The 22,541-nt window shown below is 43.3% G+C and overlaps 1 protein-coding gene across 1 annotated transcript in view; it reads left to right on the top strand.

Annotated features, from left to right (window-relative positions):
• scpep1 (serine carboxypeptidase 1) overlaps nucleotides 1-18,218 on the top strand; it is a 32,749-nt gene extending 14,531 nt beyond the window's left edge. The window contains exons 7-13 of the mRNA XM_084329657.1: nucleotides 2,462-2,499; nucleotides 5,942-6,070; nucleotides 6,517-6,604; nucleotides 8,398-8,511; nucleotides 13,259-13,396; nucleotides 17,108-17,271; nucleotides 17,927-18,218. Coding sequence (XP_084185783.1) covers nucleotides 2,462-2,499; nucleotides 5,942-6,070; nucleotides 6,517-6,604; nucleotides 8,398-8,511; nucleotides 13,259-13,396; nucleotides 17,108-17,271; nucleotides 17,927-17,989 — 734 coding nt within the window. The 3' untranslated portion in view covers nucleotides 17,990-18,218. The remainder of the gene's footprint in view (nucleotides 1-2,461; nucleotides 2,500-5,941; nucleotides 6,071-6,516; nucleotides 6,605-8,397; nucleotides 8,512-13,258; nucleotides 13,397-17,107; nucleotides 17,272-17,926) is intronic.
• The last annotated feature ends 4,323 nt before the right edge of the window (nucleotides 18,219-22,541 follow it).

The raw sequence follows: 22,541 nt of genomic DNA on the forward strand, positions 1-22,541 counted from the left end.
ATACAAGATGGTGATTATGCCGTCTGCTGTGCAAACTGTAATGGGTGATGGAGGGCTCGTAAAATTCATCTAGTTTGTGATTTACTACATGGAATAAATGTAGCTGATATTGACATAAGTTTCTTCTGCCCCACCTAGGGCTGGGCGATATGGCCAAAAACGTTATTGCGATACAATTATTTTCATATAACTCTATCGATAATTATCGTCGATATAATGTCTGTCAAGTTTAATTAACTTCTTATGCCCGGCGCCGATGGACGGGCTATTAATAGACTTGTTTTGCTGCTGCGAATGTCTCTAGTTGATGTCGTCATCAGTCCGCGCACGTTAGCAGTTAGCCAGAGCAAGCAGTGTATCCCATGACGATGTACTAAATATCCCTAAAATACTCTGTTCCGCCCCAATACATTGCAACGACGTCCACCGTATACCACACACTACTATAACCGTGGCATCAGAATTCACGCCACACACCAACTCGGCACGTAAACTATAAAATAGCTCTGTGCAAGCTAATTATCCTAGCCAGCCAAACTATAAAATAGCGCCGTGCAAGCTAATTATCCTAGCCAGCAATGTTTCCAATGTACTAAATATCCCTAAAATACTCTGTTCCGCCCCAATACATTGCAACGACGTCCACCGTATACCCCACACTACTATAACCGTCGCATCAGAATTCACGCCACACACCAACTCGGCACGTAAACTATGAAATAGCGCCGTGCAAGCTAATTATCCTAGCCAGCCTTGTTTACTACCTCTCTACCCAGAGGTGCAGCGCGGGTCTCCTTCGCTCTCGGCCATCTCCTTCACTGATTGGTTGTTAGTGCGTGTGCTTGGAAAATCGATATCGAAACTTTGCGACCATGTTTATTTCGAGGAAATAATTTATCGCGATAGTTATCGTTATCGTTTTATCGCCCAGCCCTAGCCCCACCATACGTGTTGTCATAGGAATATATTGAATTTCAATATATTATAAAAACCAGCATTTCACATCAGTCAAAGTATTGGCAGCTGTTTTTAGTCTAGGTATCGGGAGCTGTTAGTCAAGGTATTGTTCTTAATCAAGGTATTGGGAGCTTTAATCTTCTTTGTCTTCACATTATTGTACTCCTGGCCCGCTAATCTACTGCGCTTTGGACCTCATAGACTGAACAACTAAATAAATGATGTACTTTTTGTTGTACACGGTTGAGCCTACATGGTCTTCGTTTCAGAGTTGTCGTCAGTGCATCTTTTTAAAAGTTGTAAAAAAATAAAATATTGTAAGTAGTGTACCTACTACCTAGCAATGCACCCTTTTGCTCAGTTTATAAACCTTCACTCCCTCCTTAACAACCATATTCATGCTACGCGGCGTAGTGGGCAAGGCACTCGCCACGAAATGCTGGAGACACTGGGCTCGTCAGATCGAGCCCAGCGCTCCACATTTGCTTTCAGTTTAGCTGGTCGTCCACAGTAATACACATTGGCCGTATTACGCGGAGGGAAACTGAAGGGTGGGGATCGGGCGTTGTGGACAGCGACTCCTACAGGTCGGTTGGTGCGCCTGCGCAGTAGAATCAGGAAGTGTCGGGGGCAGCGTGAGCCTCCCACACGTTACTCCTCGCCACTGAGATCGAGCTGCGCAGGTGAAAAGATGCGACTGCTGTTACCTCAAGTACCGCAGGGGACTTGTGCTATGTATGACTTAGTCCACATTGCAGCCGGCTTGTGGGAGGCAAGAAACGGCGTCCGTGACAGGGGAGGGTTGAATTGGATGATACGAAATTGGGATGGGAGAAAAATATAGAAAATGGGAGTTTGTGGTTTCTTACATATCTCGATGTGATATATCAAGAAATATCTACAGCAAGAATTCTGGGGCTCAATGAATCCAAAATGTCAATGTGGTTAGAAGTGGTGGAGAGAATAAAAGCTAGCCTATAATGGTAGTGTCTGGTTAGGAGTGAGGGATAATGGAGGTACTATCCAAGAGGGGGTCCGGGAGGGGGGGGGTTTGAGCTGGAGCATATGTGTGTAGGGTTTTAGAAAATAGGTATTAGGGGTATATTATATACTAACATTTATATAATTGTAACTTCGCTGGATATACACTGTATACGGTTAAAATGTTGTTGTTGACTATTTTTGTTTTATCCTGTTTCTGTACTTGCATATATTTTAACCACCTTTACTGAAAGTTTCATTATACATTGTGTGTTGAGTACTGACTTTTAATAAGTTTTGTTTTGCAATAATAAAAAAAAATTTAAAAAAAAAAGAAAATGGGAGAAAAAGTGGATAAAAAAAAAAAACCATATTCATGCATGAGAGTATGTTCATGTAATAGCACTGAGGTCAAAGTCATACTGGATAGCTAGCATTCTTAGTTTTTACTGGGAGGGTTTGTGAAGTGATGCGTGTCCTTTTTTCTATTTTTGACAACTGCAAATTCTCTTACTCTCTGTAGACTCTGTCATGACCTGGGGACCCTATCTCTACACCACAGTGAGTCACACACACACACACAGACACACACACACACACGTAGTGCTCAAATTCTTCTGCAGTGTTTTATTTTGCAGTTTTGTGTTATGTCTGGTGTCCACTACAGATGGCCATCTTTTGTTTATCATCTGAGGTCGACTTTGGTCCCTTTTTCTGATTTCAATAAAGTTGATTTAGGTAAAGGTGTAAAACAATATATACGGTATATATTCCCAACAATTTTGCGATGTCGTTTTTTGTGAGGAAAGAACAGCACTTCAACTGGCTGTGAGCAGGTACAGCCCAAAATATACATAAATTAATTACTTAAAATGTTTTTTACTTAAGTTAAGACAACATAATTGTGTATCATGATATAATTGAATCGTGATACAATCCCTGCAAAAGATTCACGAGACCCATTCCAGTGTTCCATCCTTCACCAGATAACTAACTGAAAGCAAGGGCAGGTGATGCATGGAGTCAAGTGGGTGGAATGGACTGTGCTCCATTATTATTGTTTAGAATTTTTTAAATGTTTATTTTATTCATTTTTTATACTTTTATTTCAGTTAGTTTCCAGAGTGGGTTTGCTAGTTTCAGTTGCGTTTTTATTGTTTTTAAAAGTTTTATTTCTGTTGTTTATTATAATATGGTGGGAATTAAGAATTTCAGAAGGTATTTTGTAATACAAACATCACTTTGTGAAGGCAGTTGACTCAGTCATGTAGACATCCCAGTAGGGGTGGACGGTATGGTCTAAAATGTATATCACGGTATAATTTGAAGCATAGACGGTAACGGTATATATCACGGTATCAGTGTTTCTGTTAGAATAATTTTTTTTGCCTGATAGGCAGGCTATATAAAGAATGACATCCTCAAGGCATGTAGATTTATAATATTTTAACTTAAAACTAGGCTACTTTTGCGTATAAAGTCATTATATTCCAAATAAAATTAGTCCCGAGTCGAGACTCCTGCTCCCATTGCAAACAGGGGCTGGATTTTGCTAGAAGCATATGTAGCTGCAGAGCGAATTGAATTGAATAAGAATTGAGACAAAGGTGCCACTCATCCTCAGCTTTAAGAATTGACAATTGTGTCAACAAATTGACACATGTGTCAACAAATTGACACACAAAATGCTTAGAGACGGCGCAAGGGTGGGGGGGGCGCTGTTTGACGGGCCTGTGACCAGACCTGAAAGAGCCACTGGCTCTGCGGCTCTGCAGCTGCATGCTATTCGCAAATCCACTGCTGCACGCCTTCCTCCCGGCTGAATGAATGAATGAATGCAGACCTGAGAAAGACGTTTGTCTTGTTTCCATCAGGGTCCCCCATTTTCAATTCAATTCCCGCTGCTGCCGTCGTTATCATAACACTACACGCATATCTAATGTTTACAGCAAACTGTAGTTGATCACCAGGTATGTTTTATTAACGTAGAATAATTCATATAAGAAAAACGATAGGGAAATATCTTACCTTTCTCCACTGGTTAAAAATGCCAGGAACTGAAATTGAAACTTGCTGTGCGCCGCGGTGATATGTGTTTATTATGAAATGACAATTGCGTGTTGACACGCCCACTGCGCGAAGCCTCCTAAATAACTTTTTCCAGTTTGCACATATCTATTATCTATGACTAATTCTATCTATTTTTAGGGGCAAATGCGATTGAAATAGTCGCGCTGTGGTTACATGACGTCATTGCTATTTTAGAGCTGCTCTACCGGTTAAACGGTATAGTCAAAATCCATACCGTAGAGCAAATTAATACCGTTTATACCGTATACCGTTTATACCGTCCACCCCTACATCCCAGTCTCAATTAACATTATGCACCAGTGCCTCCTCATGCTTGCTGTGTTGACGCATCTGACCAAATTGACATATATTATTTCCTGTATATTTTTTATTTAGTTACTTTTGTAAGTACACAATATAGTTAGTTCAGTTAGTCCTTTTTTTATTTCAATTAACAAATGTTTTTTCCCACCTAGGTTTAGTTTGATCTAATTATAATAACATGGTGTGCTCAGGACACAAGAAGCCCAGTTCCACCATTACTTGGTTAACCAACTGAGGTTCTTAAATTCAGGCCTATTACACTTATTTTCTATGTGCTTTGGGCTTTCGTCCACATGCAAACATACTGCATTTTACGAAACTGAAAACGGACCTTTTTGAAAACTCCTGCCCGGGGGGGGATTTTCAATCACTCCCGTTTTATTTAAAATGCACACATGACTAATGGCGCCCCATCCACAGTATTTTATCTGAAATCAGGACCTCCCAAAAACTAAGATCCATGGAGAGCTCCCTGCCGCCTCCCGAAAAGTTTTAGGTCATGCCATCAAGTAATTTAATGCGAGCGTTGTTGTGTTGTTGGATGGAGATTTTCTAAAACACAGCTGGTGTGGACAAGATAGTCCCAGTGTACTTGTGGACTAGACCTCAGTTAATGGTGCACTTGTAGGACTGTTTGATTTTAAGAATGACTTAAAGGGGATAGTTTGGACATTAAGTTGCCAGTAGTGTAGTCTATTCCCGCCATCAAGAGTTCTGTCCAGGTTCCGAGTGAACTGGAAAGCAAACTGGCGCATGAAACCAAAAAGGTTGCAATCTACAACAGGCAGGCAAAAGGGTTAAACTGTAGTTGGCCATTTCCAACACAAATCCAGCATGTCCAATTCTGCCATCACTCTGCACCATTTAGTTTTTTGGAAAAAGCCAGTGTATTACTACGCGCTGCAGTTACACAGGTAACGAGGCCTATTAGCGGTTTCAAAATGCCAGAGGACTAGTTTTGTATTGGGACGTGGGTGACCCATTTGCCTGCATGGTGTGGTGTGGATTAATACTTGTTGGTTTCTAGACCACGTTTTCTGCCTTTTCTAAAGCTTCTGGTTCGCTCTGAACCAGATCTCGGACCACGTGACTCAGTAAGTATGTAAGCTAATAGCTTTGCTTCCACTACTCTACTTGGGCAAGTATTTCATACAACGTAATGTCAAACCCTTTAAGCTATAGCTGACAATCCATCTGGGGCATGTGTCTGACACTGTGCCATGCCGCTGCAAAATAGCTGGGTCCATGCATGGAGAAGCACTGCTTGAATTCAAATCCACCCATTTCTATTTATTTACTTGTCGGCGATTGGTGGTTTCTCAACGTAATCCCTGCTGAGCACTATTCTAGCTCTGGCTAGTTGGCCAAATCTACTCCACAGTGCACACAAAGTAGATTTCGGTCTGCTTGTACACAGGAGCTTGGCCCCATTGACCTTGTATTGTTTTGTGGCTAACCAGTGCTAGTATGAGGAACGGCATGGATTGTGCTGAGAAAGGGCTAGGGTTCCAAAAATCGCAACTATCCCTTTTTAAATGTGGTGCACCAGTGCATGCTGGGTAGGGTAGTTTCTTTCTGACTTGCCTTCCCATTGTCCTCTATTGTCCAGTCCTTGTTGGATGACTACGGCCTGGCTGAGGTGAGCAGTGCTGCGGAGGCCGTGAGGGAAGCCGTGCAGCAGGGCCAGTATGCTAAAGCCACAGAGCTCTGGTCCATCACGGAGTCTGTGGTGGAGCAGGTTGGTGCACATGCATGCATTGCATACATATTACATACACGCACACACGCTGACTTAGGCTGGAATTGTGGACTCGTAAAAATTATTTTGGGGACCCCCCTCCCCTCAGTTTTATTTTCTTGGAAAACTGCAATCAATTATTAGTACGGTATGTATTCTGAACTTTGACTCAAAACACACACTATATTCTAGAGGTGTGTGGTCAGGGAGATGGGATCAAAAGTTGTTTGAAATATGAGTAATTTCAAATTGACAGCCATGCTTTTTTAAATTATTTAGTTTCTTTTTTATACTCATTGGAATGGGTTTCGTAATATGGTCTGTAGACCTGCTCAACACTTAAATTAAACCGCAACATTTTGAAAAACAAAAGCAGAATTCCAGGGTTTTCAACAAACTGCATTATGTAAGGATAGGAACATAATCAATGGTTTGTGTGATTTCAGAACACCAACGGTGTCAACTTCTACAATATCCTCACCCAGGAACCAGACGAACAGCGGCTCACCACTGCAGCAAACGGCAGCTACCTCTGTAAGATGGATATTTTAACTGAGGGGTACAATTCCCTGACTGTATTGAATAAGTATGGTATCATTAAACCACTACTGAGTTATGTACATTACTACTGGCCATACAGTACACAGGTATATGAGATGAACACACCCACAATAACACGGCTTCACAAGAAATACTGTTTAGAAGAATATTTATTAGCAGCACGAAGATTATCTTACATTACTTATCAAGATTGAGAGTTGCGCTTGTAAGGCGAAGAATGTGCATGAATAGGTCAAGAGCGTAAGTCCATGAGCATATTACGCAGGAGATAATTAATACCACCTGTATCATAAGAATTATATATGGTACACTAGTAGATCAGCTGGAGATACTAAAGGGGTCCCTCCGGTTGTAAGCCAGCAGGGGAGAGGATTTGTCGGTAGCAGAAAGTCTGGGTCAACGAGGAATAAGGAGACTCCAGGTACAGGAGACAGTGCAATAATCCCTTGATCCGTAGACGAACAACAGCTATTCTCCGGTATGCAGTGCCGCATTGGAGGAAAGCTAGCCAGCCTCAGAGTACTAGAGGCGGGCTCGACGGTGCTCCTCACAGGGTAAATCCCACACAACAGTGGGTGTAGACGATTCTCCGCTCCAACAGCTACAGGACCAAAGCAAATATAATCCAGCCGAAAAGGGCTCTGTAGTCGTCGGTGTAGGTTATCCAGTGTACATATCCACACGGTTCTCGTCTAGGGCTCCTCGGATGACGGCACCAGGTTAAGCCGCCCAGCCTGGATAAGCACACTAGCTCGGTACGATGAAACGTTGGTAATGCTGGTCACTGTAGAACGGTAGCCGCACGATACACTATACATAATAGACTATTACTTAATAATAGAATAGGTCGAACTCGACGATACAGCGTTAAACTCTGACACTTCAGCTATTAATTCGCACGCGGTCTCAAGGCTCTATTTCGGGGCAAAACGGGCCCACTTCACAGCACGTTGTATCGTGGTGTGAGGCTTCAACTTATTGGGTAACTAACTGCTGTATCCACCTGCGACGTATTTATACGTAAGGTGAACAATCTAGTACCAGCCTTATTTCTGTCTCGTATTCTTGCGCAGAACCGGGCATGTCCAGGCATGTCTCAGCGGTGACTTTGAACTAGACATTGGCGGGTATGGCCGTGGCGCCTAGGGGATCGCTGTCCAATAGGAGAATGAATATTATGGTCTGGCCTGTACTAGGTAAAGGGATATTCCGTGTATATGTACAAAGAATATACAAGGGATATCAGACGATATACAAATGCTATACAATATATCTCAAGTAATAAATATATATATTCGGTTTAATCTGACCCTTTGTAACAGATATTATCGACACGTATGACAGTCACCTTCTGTGTTAGAATATAACGCCCCAAAGCCTCGCTGTCTGTACCCCATGTCAGAATATAACGACCCAAGCCTCGCTGTCTGTACGCCATGTCAGAATAACGACCCCAAGCCTCACTGTCTGTACTCCATGTCAGAATAACGACCCCAAGCCTCACTGTCTGTATACCATGTCAGAATATAACAACCCCAAGCCTCACTGTCTGTACGCCATGTCAGAATATAACGACCCCAAAGCCTCTGTGTCTACGGCTACGCCATGTCAGAAAATAATACCAGGCTTCGCTGCTGTGTGTAGGCTACACCCTGTCGGATGTATAAGAAAATGTGAGAGACCTGTCTGTCTGTGTAAAATATTAAAACGGATACTTATTAGACTACTTGCATTGTCTAAATAAATGTTTTCTTGTTCTCCGCCAGCTCTACTGATACGGCGTCACGTGGGCCGCCTTCATGGCCAATCACTGGCGCAGCTGATGAATGGGCCAATCAGGAAGAAGCTGGGCATCATTCCTCAGAATGTCACTTGGGGAGGTAGGGATCAGTGGACTTCTGTGTATGGGTCTGTTTTTCTTTAATTTCCACTTGGCAGGAGAATTTAGAAGCTTATCTGATTGGTCACAAACCTTGGATGCAGAAATTTCGCAATTTGGCTTGATTGATTGAGAACTTTAACAGATTGCAGAATGGGTACAATACAGTACGGCTCAATACACACAATTGTTAAGGGGATGTAGACCAGAGAAGACTTTCGTCTTCAGTACTGTTACATCCAGACATGTATGATATACAAATATAAAGTACTATTTAAGAGACGGAGATCATACAATTAAATATATACAGTACATTGGGGGGGGGGGGGGGGGGGGGGGGGGGGTTGGACATTTCTCTGGGCCAGTTTCGAATTGCAGCCTCCCGTAGGTGCTCTTTAGCATCATGCTAAACGACGTGCTGAATGAATGAATGAATGAGAACTTTATTTAACAGATTGCAGAATGGGTACAATACAGTACGGCTCAATACATACAATTGTTAAGGGGATGCAGACCTGAGAAAGACGTTTGTCTTGTTTCCATCAGGGTCCCCCATTTTCAATTCATATAGACATTTATGACATACACAACATGCATGACATTTATGGCATAGGGACATATAGGTATTTAGTACTGATACATTTGTGACATAAGCGGTATTCAAATATACAGTACTGTTACCCCTAGATCCTGACAGAGTATATACATATGATGGGGAGGGGACTGTACATTAGGAGGGGGTGGGTGGGTGGGAGGGAAATATACATACGGCGGGGAGGGAATATATACATGCGGTGGGGAGGAGACTGTCTATTAGGAGGTGGTGGGGGTTTTGGGCATTTACGGTGGCCAGTTTCGAATTGCAGCCTCCCGTAGGTGCTCTTTAAGAGCGGTTTTGAATGTGGGCAGGGATTCACATTCCTTTACAGCTTTGGGTAGGGCGTTCCACATTGTTGTGGCATAATTGCGAAACGTGTTTAGTCCCTTGTTTGAGCCGAATCTGGGTTTAACATGATTTGTTGAGCTTCCTCTGGTGTAGTGGTTGTGGTATTCACTGACCTTTGGGAAGTATTTTGACATGTACATGGGCACCCCGGTCGTATAGTGTATCTTGTAGACCAGGCCCATTGCAAGTTGCTGTACTCTGTCGCTAAGGGAAGTCTGGTGGGAATATATGGACCGCCCCACCGACTTCACTAGCATGATTCTGCATATGCATTCAGACACACTTACATTTACATTTAGTCATTTAGCTGACGCTTTTATCCAAAGCGACTTACAGGTTCTGTACGACAAGTCATCAGGAAGGGCACAACTCTATCAGCTGAGTAACCATGTTCATCAAAGTGTTGAGTGCTACAGTGTAGGTTAGTTTATTAGGACAAGTGCATGACTGTAAGGTTAGTTGGGGTTAGATTTAAAAAAGAAAAAAAATATTATTTCAGATAGTGGTTGAAGTCTTTAGTCGAAAGATTGGACGGGTTTCGGCTGTCCTAACTGGGGTGGGTAGTTCATTCCACCATTGTGGGGCAAGGACTGAGAAAGGGCAGGTTCTCCTTGATGACCCTCCCGGAGCTCGGATAGGAGTGGGTCTGAGGCGGCCAGAAGATGCAGAGCATAGGGGTCTTGAGGGTGTGTAGTTGGAGACCATTGACCGGAGGTAGGCTGGAGCGGTTCCCTTTGCCGCACCGTATGCCAGGTTGAGGGCCTTGAAGCGGATTCGTGCAGCAATGGGGAGCCAGTGCAGGTCCCTAAGGAGTGGGGTGACATGGGCCGACCTCGGTAGGTTTGAGATCAGGCGGGCCGCTGCATTCTGAATGAGTTGAAGAGGCTTGCTGGCAGTGGCCGGGAGGCCAGCAAGCAGTGCGTTGCAGTAGTCGAGGCGGGAGATGACTGTTTATTGGACGAGGAGTTTGGTGGCTTCTTGTCAGGAAGGGGTGGATCCTTCTGACGTTGCTCATGAGGAATCTGCAGGTTCTGGTTGTCGCTGCGATGTGAGTGGAGAAGTTCAACTGGTCGTCGAGGACAACACCAAGTGTAACTGAGGGGTACAATTCCCTGACTGTATTGATAAGTATGGTATCATTAAACCACTACCGCTTTATGTACTTTAATTACTGGCCATACAGTACATGATATCTAAATATAATGAACACGTCCCACAATGAACCGGTTCTACACAAAGTTGTCTTTAAGTATTTATTGCAGCAAAAGGTACATAATACTTCTCTATTATACTTTGAATGCACTTGTAAGGCAAAGGAATGTGCGTAGGCAAATCAACAATGAATGTCCATTCTCTGGTTACGCAGGAGGTAATTATACAACCTGAATCTTAGGGAATTATATCTATGGTACACTAGTAATATATAGCGGGAGATACTGGAAGGGTCCCCCTGGTTGTAAGCCAGCAGGGGTAGAAGATCTGTCGGTAGTAGAGAGTCTGGTCAACGATGACTAAGGAGACTCCAAGTACAGGAGACGGTGCAATAGCCTCTTGATCCACAGACGAATACAGCTGTTCTCCGTAGACTGTAGCTCCACAGTGAAGAAAGCTAGCCGGCCTCAGGCTCTCTGAGGCGCCGACTCGACTGGTCTCCTCACAGGGTAAATCCAACACTCGTAGGCGTCGGCGATTCTCCGCTCCATAAATCACAGGACCAAAACAAATATAATCCAGCCGCAAAGGGCTATGTAGTCGTCGGGTAGATTAATCCAGTGTACATGTCCACACGGTTCTCGTCTAGGTCTCCTCGGGTGAAAGCGCCATGAAAGCAGCCCAGCCTGGATAAGAACTCTAGCTAATACGAGGAAGCGTTGGTGATGCTGGTCACTGTAGAACTTTAGCCGCACGATACACTATACACAAATAGACTATTACTGACTTAATAGAAATATGTCGCACTCAACGGTATAGCGCCAAACTCTGACAATTCAGTTATTAATTTGCACGCGGTCTCAATGCTCTATTCTGGGGCCAAACAGGCCATACTTCACCGCACGTTGTATCGTGGGTGAGGCTTCAACTTATTGGGTAACTCTTGACTTCTGACTAAGTAAGACTAAGTGCTTCTGTATTCACCTGCGCCGTATTTATACGCACGGTGAACAAACTAGTGCCAATCTCATTTCTGTCGCGTATCCCTGGGCAAGGCCGGGCATGTCCAGACATGTCTTGACGGTGGCTTTGAACCTGACTCTGGAGGCTGGTCCCTGGCGCCGGTGGACCGCTGTCCAATAGGAGAATGAAATATTATGGTCTGGGCTAAAGGGATATTCCGTGTATATGCACAAGGAATATACAAGGGATATCAAACGATATACAAATACTATGCAATATATATCAATAAATAAATATATATATTCGGTTTAATCTGATCCTTTGTAACACCAAGGTTCTTGGCTGTCGGGGACGCGGTCACAGCTGCATTCTCGACTGATGGAAAGGTCGGTCAGGGGCGAGGATTTGGCCGGCAGGTGGAGCAATTCTGTTTTGCTTAGGTTCAGTTTGAGGTGGTTGGTCATCATCCAGGCGGAGATGTCAGACAGACGGGCCGAGATCCGCTCGGAGATGTGGATATCTGAGGGAGGGAAGGAGAGGAAGAGTTGAGTATCATCAGCATAACAATGATACGAGAAGGCATGAGACATGATAATGTTACCCAGTGATTTAGTGTAGAGGGAGAAGAGAAGGGGTCCTAGGACCGAGCCCTGGGGGACACTCGTCCGCAGGGGGCGGGTGGCCGACAGGGTCCCTCTCCATGACACTTGGTAGGAGCGATCATTGAGGTATGATGTCAGCCATGTCAGCGCAGAGCCAGCCACTCTCATTCCTGCGAGGGCCGCGAGGAGGATCTGATGGTTGACTGTGTCGAAGGCTGCAGATAGATCTAGGAGAATCAGGACAGAGGAGAGGCCTTTCACTTTTGCTAAGTGAAGTGCCTCTGTGACCGCAATGAGGACCGTTTCTGTGGAGTGGCCAGTCCGGAAGCCTGACTGATTAGGGTCTAGGAGGTCATTCTGTAAGAGATAAGCAGTAAGTTGGTTGGATACAGCACGTTCAAGTGTTTTAGAAAGGAAGGAGAGAAGAGAGACAGGATGATATTTAGTTACCTATGACGGTGGGATTCAGGGTTGGTTTTTTTATGAGCGGTGTGACTCTGGCTTGTTTTAGGGAGGTGGGGACCACCCCCGAGTTGAGGGAGGAGTTGATGGTTGCAGTTAGGAATGGGAGGATGTCTGGTGCTATGGTCTGGAGGAGTGGGGAGGGTAACTGGTCCAGCTGGCATGTAGTCGGACGGTTCGACGTTACCTTGACCTCCATGCCAAATGGTAGCTTCCAGGGCGGAAACTGCGGTCACAACTGTAGTCACTGGAGGGTGGGGACACTTTTGTGGACCAACCCCAAGTTCCCAACCATGTTTAGCTATAGAGCTGCTGGTCGCATCTTAAAAAAAATACTACCTCCAAACGCATGCAAATGCTTTTTGGATGAACTAGAAGCACTCGTAGTTTAGGGCCAACAGGATGGGCTTGTTTAAAACTGGACGATGCTGACTAGGCTTGTGCCTTTGAAAGGGATAGTTGTGTGGGGATAGTGTCCCCGATAATGGAACGATTACACAATGCCTTATGAATCTTGCGCTATAGTCTGTCTCTCTGTTATTATCTCTTGTTGTAGTCTATTTTATATATTATATATATATTTTTTTATAAATAACCCCCCCCCCCCCCCCCCCCCCCCCCAGGCCAAGCAGAGGAGGTATTCAGCAGTATGGCAGGAGACTTCATGAGACCTGTGGTGGACATAGTGGACAAGCTGCTGGCCGCTGGGGTCAACGTCACCATCTACAATGGGCAACTGGACCTCATAGTGGACACCATGGGTACTGCACCACTCACTACTCACTTGTTGGATATTTTCATTTATGTAATAAAAAAAAAAATACTAGTTTCATTCCAAAATGCTTATTTATTTTTTTGCCATTTGAAATAACATTACGTTTTTGTACAATATATCCAAAGTGAGAGTAAATGCTTAACAATGCACTTAACGTTCAAGTGTCTATATTAATTAAGACAATTTTTAAAGGGCAATTTTGCCTATTTTTTACTTAATCATATTATGCTGTTGTGAGGAGGACATGTGTTGTGTGTCTTGGAGCTCGGCCCCCTGAGAAACTCCACCAGATGACGTCACCCAGAGGAGAGGAGACCTCTATTGAACTGCAGACCACTATTCCACAATTATTGTCAACCGTAGTAGAAGCCCAACTCGAGGAAAGTTGAGGAAATGGTGTCTGCGGTTCACTTCGAGGTCTAGGGATGGGAATTGATACGATTTTATCGATCCGATTCTTTATCGATTCCTGATACATTTATAATTAAATAAATTTAAAGAACTGTAGTTGCATTGCGTTATTGCAAAAGAGAATTCGCTACCTGTATAAATAAAGTAAAAACATAACTGACACATAAGTAACATATAGGAAAGCAATTCACCTACCGTAATTCCGAGGCTTCTACCTCCTCTGATGTCGCGTGCGCGCACACACACACAGAGACGGCTCCCTCCCCCCGAGCCCCCACCCGTGCCAGCTCAGTGTTCTCTCTTCCCACTCTCCAGAACATTTACAACAAGCGGTGCATGGGTAAGGCTAAGAGAATTATCAAAGACTCCAGCCACCCAAAAACTGCCTCTTTTGAACTGCTGCGGTCAGGCAAGCGATACCGGAGTCTCATGGCAAGCACAGAAAGACTCAGAAGAAGCTTCTATCCCCAGGCCATCAGGTTGCTCAACGAACAATAACACTATGCAACAACCATCAAATGCACTCGCAACACACACATCCACACGCACACACTCACTTTAAACAAACAACTCACTGCAGCACCCACTTACACACTTTAGAACACCTAAACACACTTTATATTTATTGGCAAAGAATTTGCACTACAACCCATACCTCAGTACACCTTACTGTAAATTGTACCTAAATTGTACCTCATCCCATTTCTGCTTTGCACTATATAGTATATTAGTATATTGTATGGTAACTCGGTTACTTCTACTCTGCATTGAACATTGTACATATGTACATATTGAACACTTGTGTCTACGTACGTGACTTCTATTTTATACTGCTATACTTATTTTATTTTATACTTATCTTTTTTGTCTAGCACAGTCTCTGGAGTGTAACAGAAGCATTTTGTATAAAAGTGTTCTGTATGACAACTAATAAGAAACTTGACCTTGAACTCTCTGCAATGAGCATGGCTATTTAGCTAGCTAGTTAGTTTACCACGTAAATGAATGACTAGGATGCAAAGCACTTTCAGTTTTCACTGCACATAGAAACGGTCGCAATTTCGAGCCCTTTAGGTTTTCCTAGTCAAGGAATCAAATAGTCTGCTATGGCTGCATGCGTGGCGCTAATGTTATCGTTTTAAAATGGGCAACTGTCGGAAAAACATGGCATCGATAAGAGGAATCGATAGTCAAGGAGGCATGTGATTCCAGGAATCGGACAATTAGGAACGGAGGTTCTCTATTCCCATCCCTATCGAGGTCTGCTCTCCTCTGGATGACGTCATCCGGCAGAGGGGCCGAAGTGGCAGAGCTCTCGAGACGCGGAACACATTGATGTATGTCCGCTTATCACCTCGCAACAGAGCGATGGGATTCAGTTAAAAATCTGTCAATTGTGGGCGGCTACGTGGTGCAGTGGGCAAGGCGCTCGCAACGAATGCTGGAGACTAGGCTCGAACAGGATGCCTCTTGTTCGAGCCCCGCTCTCCAGATTGCTTTCAGTTTAGCTGGTCGTCCACAGTAATACACATTGGCCGTATTACGGGGAGGGAAACTGAAGGGTGGGGATCGGGCGTTGTGGACAGCGACTCCTACAGGTCGGTTGGTGCGCCTGCGCAGTAGAATCAGGAAGCGACGGGGGCGGGGCCCCTCCAAAGCCCAGACCCCCGACGCTGAAAGATCGAGCCGCGCAGGTGAAAAGATGCGACGGCTGTTACCTCGAGTATCGGAGGGGACTCGTGCTATGTATGACTTAGTCAGCCGGCTTGTGGGAGGCAAGAAACAACGTTCGAAGACGGGAGGGTTGAATTGGACGATATGAAAATTGGGATGGGAGAAAAATAGAAAAACGGGAGAAAAAGTGGATAAAAAAAAGAAATCTGTCAATTGTCTCTTTTAAATAACAATCTTCTGGAACCCTAACCAACGGGACGGGTCATGTTACTACCTAAGCTACCCTAAAAGCTTGTGTGTGAGCACAGTCCCGGCACCATGGGCGGGCATTAGGGGGCCGGGCCCGCCCACTGAGTCAGCTGTGCCCACCCTGGTAAAAAAAAAAATGTGTGTCAATCAAAGTCAACTATCCAAATCCTTATTCAGGGACAGCCCTAATGGGCATTGATGTCAACAACAACACTACTGAAGCTAGCACGGCACTCTGTGAGAATTCGTTTTCTACCCTCAAGAACGTCTTTACAGAACATCGCCTTAGTATGCTTCATCGACACAACTAAGGCCAATTTAATTCAGTTGGCATTTGAGAAGGACTTAACAACAAAGTTCAGGAATGAGTGGAGGGGCAGTGTTTTAAGAAGATTTCACTCTGTCCCCAAACGCCGCTTGCCGCTCTACTTATGATGGTGAGTAGCCTGTGGAGGAATTTTGTTTGCTTTTTTATGCACCTTATTTTTGTCAGTTCAGTTCAGTTTGTCAGTGAATTCAGAAGTGTTGAATAAATGGAGACTTTTCAAAGATATAGAATATAATAGAAATGTATTATCCTGAGGGAAATTTGACACTGCAAACCACTCAACATTAAACATTTAGACAGAACAAGTCACAAATAAGAATAACAAAACAAATGGCCTAAGAATAGAATAAAATGAAATAGAATAAAAATAGAATAAAAGCTACAGTAAATAAATACAGTAAAAATATACTGAAGTCTACAGTAGGTGTAATAATGCACAGTGCTGTTTAAAAAGTAAGAGTCCAGGAAGATGGTAATTGTCACTGTGCTCAGTGATGCATTGTATAGTCTGATGGCTGTTGGAATGAAGGACTTCCTGTGCCGTTCAGTGCTGCATTTAGGTAGCGTGAGCCTATAACATGCTCCTCCTGTCAGCCAAGTCTGTGTATAGTGGGTGGGAGGGGTTTTCCCTGATGGCCTGGAGCTTAGCAAGGTTCCTCCTCTCCGCCACCCTCGCTAGAGTCCAGCTCCACCCCAACCACGCTACTGGCCTTCTTGACCATCTTATCCAGCCTGTTTGTGTCCCCTGCTCAGTCCGCTGCCCCAGCAGGTCTGTTATATATATCCGTTCAGTCTGTTTTTGTATAAGATAGAGAGATTTGATTTTTCAATTGCCTCTCTGCTGTTTAGTTCAGCGCCAAGCAAGCCACAGCGCCGCTGTCCCAGCTGAAACTTGTAAAAGGGAACCCGTGTTGAAAAACCATTGTGCCCCCCCGAGAACATTTAATGCCCCCCCACTAATTTGTTTCTGCAGCCTGGTCTGAGTGAGCAGGAGAAAAATGCACTAATGCCTGATGTCCCTATATATATTCTCAGGTCAGGAGCTGTGGATGAAGAAGCTGAAGTGGGAGGGGCTTCCCACCTTCAACAAGCTCAGATGGACGGCCCTGGACGACCCCACCTCCCCAGGCGTGACCGGAGCTTTCTGCAAGACTTACAATAACTTTGCCTTCTACTGGATCCTCAAGGCTGGACACATGGTACGTGAATGGCTCAAGACTGTGTCCAGTGAGTTTTGTTAATGACTGTAGTTTGCATAATGTCTGCAGACCATCCAGAACACTGGGTGAGTCTTTTCCATACTGATACCAAAAAGTATTTAGATAATTTGCAGGACTTCTAAGCTTGGGAATTGCACAAAGATGTATGGGGGAAATATTGCCAATTCAGTTCTAATACACATCTAACTTAATTTTTTTATTAGTTATACATCCACTGTCTTTTTTCTCCTCTCATATTTGTTAAAGAAACACACCAACATTATGGAAAATGCGCTTAGCGTCTTCTCCGAGTCGGACAAGAAGATGGATACCAATTTCCTATCTGCCTTCAATAGAAAGCCATCTAGCTGCTAACATAGCTTAGCACAAATTAATGGAAGCGTATACGGACCACTAGCCTAGATAATTCCAGGAGAGGTGTTTTTGGCCAACAGCTAGGCTAGTGGTCTGAACAGTTTTCAGATGTACATTGTAATGGTCTAGCTAGCTGATGAGCCTTATTGGCCAGCAACTATCGGGAGTTCTTCTATAAAACGCTTGCTTCCAGTATGCCCTTAAGTTTATGACCCATCACATTCTATACACTAGAAGTCAGTCAAGTCTTATGATGTTGTGTTTTTCCATTGTGTGACAGATCCCGTCAGACCAGGGACCCATGGCCTTACAAATGATGAAGATGATCACCCAGCAGGACTGATCTTCTGTTTCTATTACATGAACACATACACACGTACACTAATGCCAGCTGGAATGGCTCACATGACAATCGCATATCAGCTATTGCACTCTGCTCTCTAATATACCAAACCGTATTGTGCTCTCTAATATACCAAACCCTATTGTGCTCAACAATTAATGGGGAAACCTCATGATTTACAGGGTTCAATTTTGGCCTCAAGAATAAAGCCTTTTTTGTAAATTCAGTCTCTTCGCTTATTTCTTTCAACAGGCAAATCGTGGAAACATGGAAAGGGTTTAATGCACAAATACTTTATTTCCAAACATTTCACGGTACAAGAAATGGAACACTTTCAGCAGCCTATCTTGATTCTATTTGTTGGATAATAAATTTATTAGGGACCATTTTGAATGCTTTAATTCGGCATCACGTATATCAAACTGTTAAGTGAAATTCTATGTAAGAGGCTAGTTGCCAAGTATTCACAATCTCACCCTTAAACCAGAAGTAACTCAGATTGATATTGCACAGCGTCCATTTTTACAATTGCATAAGTGATTTTCTTTTTTTGCTATTCTCAAGAACTTCTGATCTTCATATATTGAAGTTTCATCCAACTACCGGTAGATAGTTGTTTAGAATATCATTGCTACACTTGCATGGCTAAAAACCTGTTTAGTATGTTGTATTTCCTTGGCATCGGCACAAGAAAATGGTAGACTGTTCAGTTGCCTATGATTAAGTAGTGGTGACAAATTAACAATTAAACACATTTAGAAAATAAACGCCACCACAAAAGTGCATAGTTCTTGCTGTTAAAAATGTATGTACTCAGTTTTCTGATTGTATAGGAGCAAGTCTTGACTAAAATCAAAAGGCAGGAAAAATATCCCAAATTCTCAAATCATGCATTTGCTCACAAATTTGTAGCAAACTGTGCACAACACAGAAATATGCCCAGTCTTGTGTGGTATTGCAGGAGGGACATCTACCATGACGATGTAATGGAATACTATGGATTGATTGTAAGATTACGCCGTATCAGAATATATCTATCAGCTGTCGAAGTGCATACAAAAATCACCTTCACATGAATATTAAGTAAGAGGCTCTGAGTGTGTGAAATAGACCCACAACACAAAGGACTTTTGACACCTGGTATCCTGTTTGAAAAACACATGACATGTTCTAAACAAGAATAACTAATCAAGAATCTAATTTCTGACTGATTCAAATGATTTTTTTAAACGTATTTTTTGGATTAGATTAAATGTATTATATGCATCAATCTACACAATACCCCATAATGACAAAGTAAAAACGTTTTTAGATACATATGCTTTTTTACTCATTTAATTACAAAGAAATTACAAAAACATTTGTATTGCATGCAAAAAAAAACTGCATAATTTTTGCCCAAAACCACATGGGACTAGCATAAGCCACGTGGGACTGGTATTAATTGGGCATGGCTGTACAGGGACTCTTGTGGTTCCATTTAACCCATTCTCGTTCATATCTTGAGGTCAGAGTTCAAGAGACCCCTTTGAAAATGCCCATGCATTTCTAGCTCCAAAATTGAGCTTAACTTTGGAACATGATTCATCCCATTTTCTGGTGAGCCAGCATGACATGGTTCGGTATGTTCAGATTCCTCGCGATCTCTAGTTTCATGTCTTCACTCTTGTCAAATAAATGTAATACATTTAAAATTCAGTCTATAAAATGAAATGTGTTTAAAGTGAAGGTCTGAATAGAATAAAAAAAAAAAAAAAACTCTTCATTCTTGAGCAGTTTCATGTAGGAACTATTTTATACCAAAGTACACCCCCATTCATTATTATTGGTAATAGTTCCTACATGAAACTGCTCACAAGGTCTGTGGATTATCTTGTGTAACCGCGATCTGATTGGCCACTGACGTTTCTGGTCATGTGACATGTGCGCCAATCGTGTGACTCCTGTTTCTGCGCCTATTTCCGCCTCTAACAGCCTGCAAACTACCTAACGCCTAGTTATATCACTTAGGCGACCATTTCGAAGTTGGTTAGAGTTTGGAATCGGGGCTGGTGTTCTATCGCCCTGCTCTAAGACAAACTCTAACCTTAACCAACTTCGAAAGAGTGCCTAAGCTTAACCAGTGATGGAAACAGGCGTCACACGATTGGCGCAGATGTCACATGACCAGAAACGTCAGTGGCCAATCAGATCGCGGAAAAATGCAAGTTAGTTGGTAAAAGTATTGAAGCAACCGGGTCATGACAGCACCACACATCGAGTGCCATTCAGCTCCATTGGAGCGATGGCAGACATCTCTACGGCAGATATCTCAAACTAGGCAAATCACACAAACTACAGTATCTGGACGTATAGATTTCCCCTGACGAGCGAAGTCTGCTTTAGCGATGGCGAAACGGGTGTGTCCTCTCCAGAAAGAAAACGATATAACCAAATCAAATGCCCTGCTTCTCAGTGTGGGAGATGATTGGATCATGATTTAGGATGTATTGTGGCGCCTCATGCTGGTAGTGCTTAGAATACATTTCCAGTGACTCTTTCTGCAGAGCACATCTTTGGTTTCTTGGTTCTGGACATAAGTCTGGTATCACGAGGAGGCTGACCGAGCTGGTCACACCAGACCGCTTGAGACTGGAGCAGTGAGTGTGGTCGCTGTGGAGTTGTTCTGCACTAGAACTTCAGTAATTAACCCTTGTGTGGTGTTCGGGTCTGGAGTTGTTCTGCACTAGAACTTCAGTAATTAACCCTTGTGTGGTGTTCTGGTCTGTGGGACCCGTTTTCAATGTTTAATGGATGAATAAAACCTTTTTACCTGAGACTAATTGGCAAGTGGCTCATGTTCTGCGAAGAACATAAAAGGAAAATGTTTTCATTGAGTGCACACTGTGCCCCCCCTACACATTTATATTGCATACGTTGTGTTCGGGTCCACTGGGCCCAAAAGTGTGGAAATTGTTGGTGAAAACAAGTAAATATGGTAGATGAAACCAAAAGGTTTACTGTGTACCGTCACTGTCTGCCTCCACCTTGTTTCATTTATATATTTCAAGATTAACATGATTAATTTCATTCATGTTTCATTATTATTATATGGTATGAAGCTGTAAGGTGCACTTGAGCTGACCATTATGTTAAAATAAATATGAAGTTTGGAAGGGGGCCATGGGTGTATCATGTTAAAAAAAAAATTGCTGATATTGTGCAAAGATGAACTGTACCCCCATGTATGAAATGAAATGAATGTTTCTTGATTATAATGGATAATTTTACAGACCACATTTGATCTCACAATGAATAGCACTTCCATTGATAAATGTGATCTAGAAGAGGTAAATGGCTGTTATGGCTTTAATGTTTTAAAATCCCAAAAACTGTGGGTCTGAGAAATTAAAATGTGAGCACAACACAAGGGTTAATGCTAGTGGAAAAGACAACGGGATGAGTACAGAGCCCTGGTGGAGAACATCGTAGGGTGGTGTGACGACAACCACCTCCAACTCAACATCAGCAAGACCAAGGAGCTGGTGGACTATAGGTGGAGACGGAAGAGGCCCTCAACTCCCATCACTATTTGAGGGGAGGAGGTGGAGATGATGGATATACCCACAAGTTCCTGGGACTGGGAGTACACTTGAACAATAAATTGGACTGGTCGGACAACACAGAGGCCCTCTATAGGAAGGGACAGAGCAGACTGTTCTTTCTGAGGAGACTCCGGTCCTTCAACGTGTGCAATAGGCTGCTGCAGTCGTTTTACCAGTCTGTAGTAGCTACTGTAGCATCGTCTTTTTCACTGGTATGCGGGGCAATGGACTGGACAATCTAGAGGTGGTTGCAGAGAAGGGGGCAAGAAAGAAGCTGGACACACCTGGAGAACCCCGCCCATCCCCTCTGAGGAGCTAGCTAAGATAAGGAGCACGTTCAGCCATAGACTTATTCTCTTAACTACTGAACTCTGGTGCACTGTGCACAAGGACTCATACATCACTAATTTACTAGAACCATAGATCTTATTTGTATACACATATTTTATGTTTATTGATAATCCACTTAATCTGTTTACTTATACCGATTTAGTTAGCTATATATATTTGCACATGGGGGTTGACTTAGGATAGAATCTGTATATGATAGCGGGGGGGCTGTACATATACGTGCATTGTGTTATTGATACGAGTAACATGTCTCACATGTCAGTGTTATTATTGATAGCGTATATATGTCTCACCTGTCCAGCTGATCAGATCCTCACCTTTATTTCCTTTTTATTAATATTTTATCTTGTTCTTTCTTCTGTATCTTGTTTTTATTCTCATTTCTATTACCCTTCCTGTACCTCCCCTCCCCTGTGCTGCTATGACCACTGAAATACAGAAGCTGTTCACATAACTCCTCTTCCTCCCCTTTGCTCCTCCTACGTCACTTCCTGATATACAATACAAGAGGAAGCCAGAAGAGGGTCAGAAAGGGGCCAGTGTGGCCATAGATATATATAGAACACTAGATAGCTTGCCCGCGCTGCCGGCCAATGGAGAGCGACGTCACTGAACCG

This window comes from Notolepis coatsorum (assembly GCF_963971535.1).
Source record: "Notolepis coatsorum genome assembly, chromosome: 14".
Taxonomy (NCBI): Eukaryota; Metazoa; Chordata; class Actinopteri; order Aulopiformes; family Paralepididae; genus Notolepis; species Notolepis coatsorum.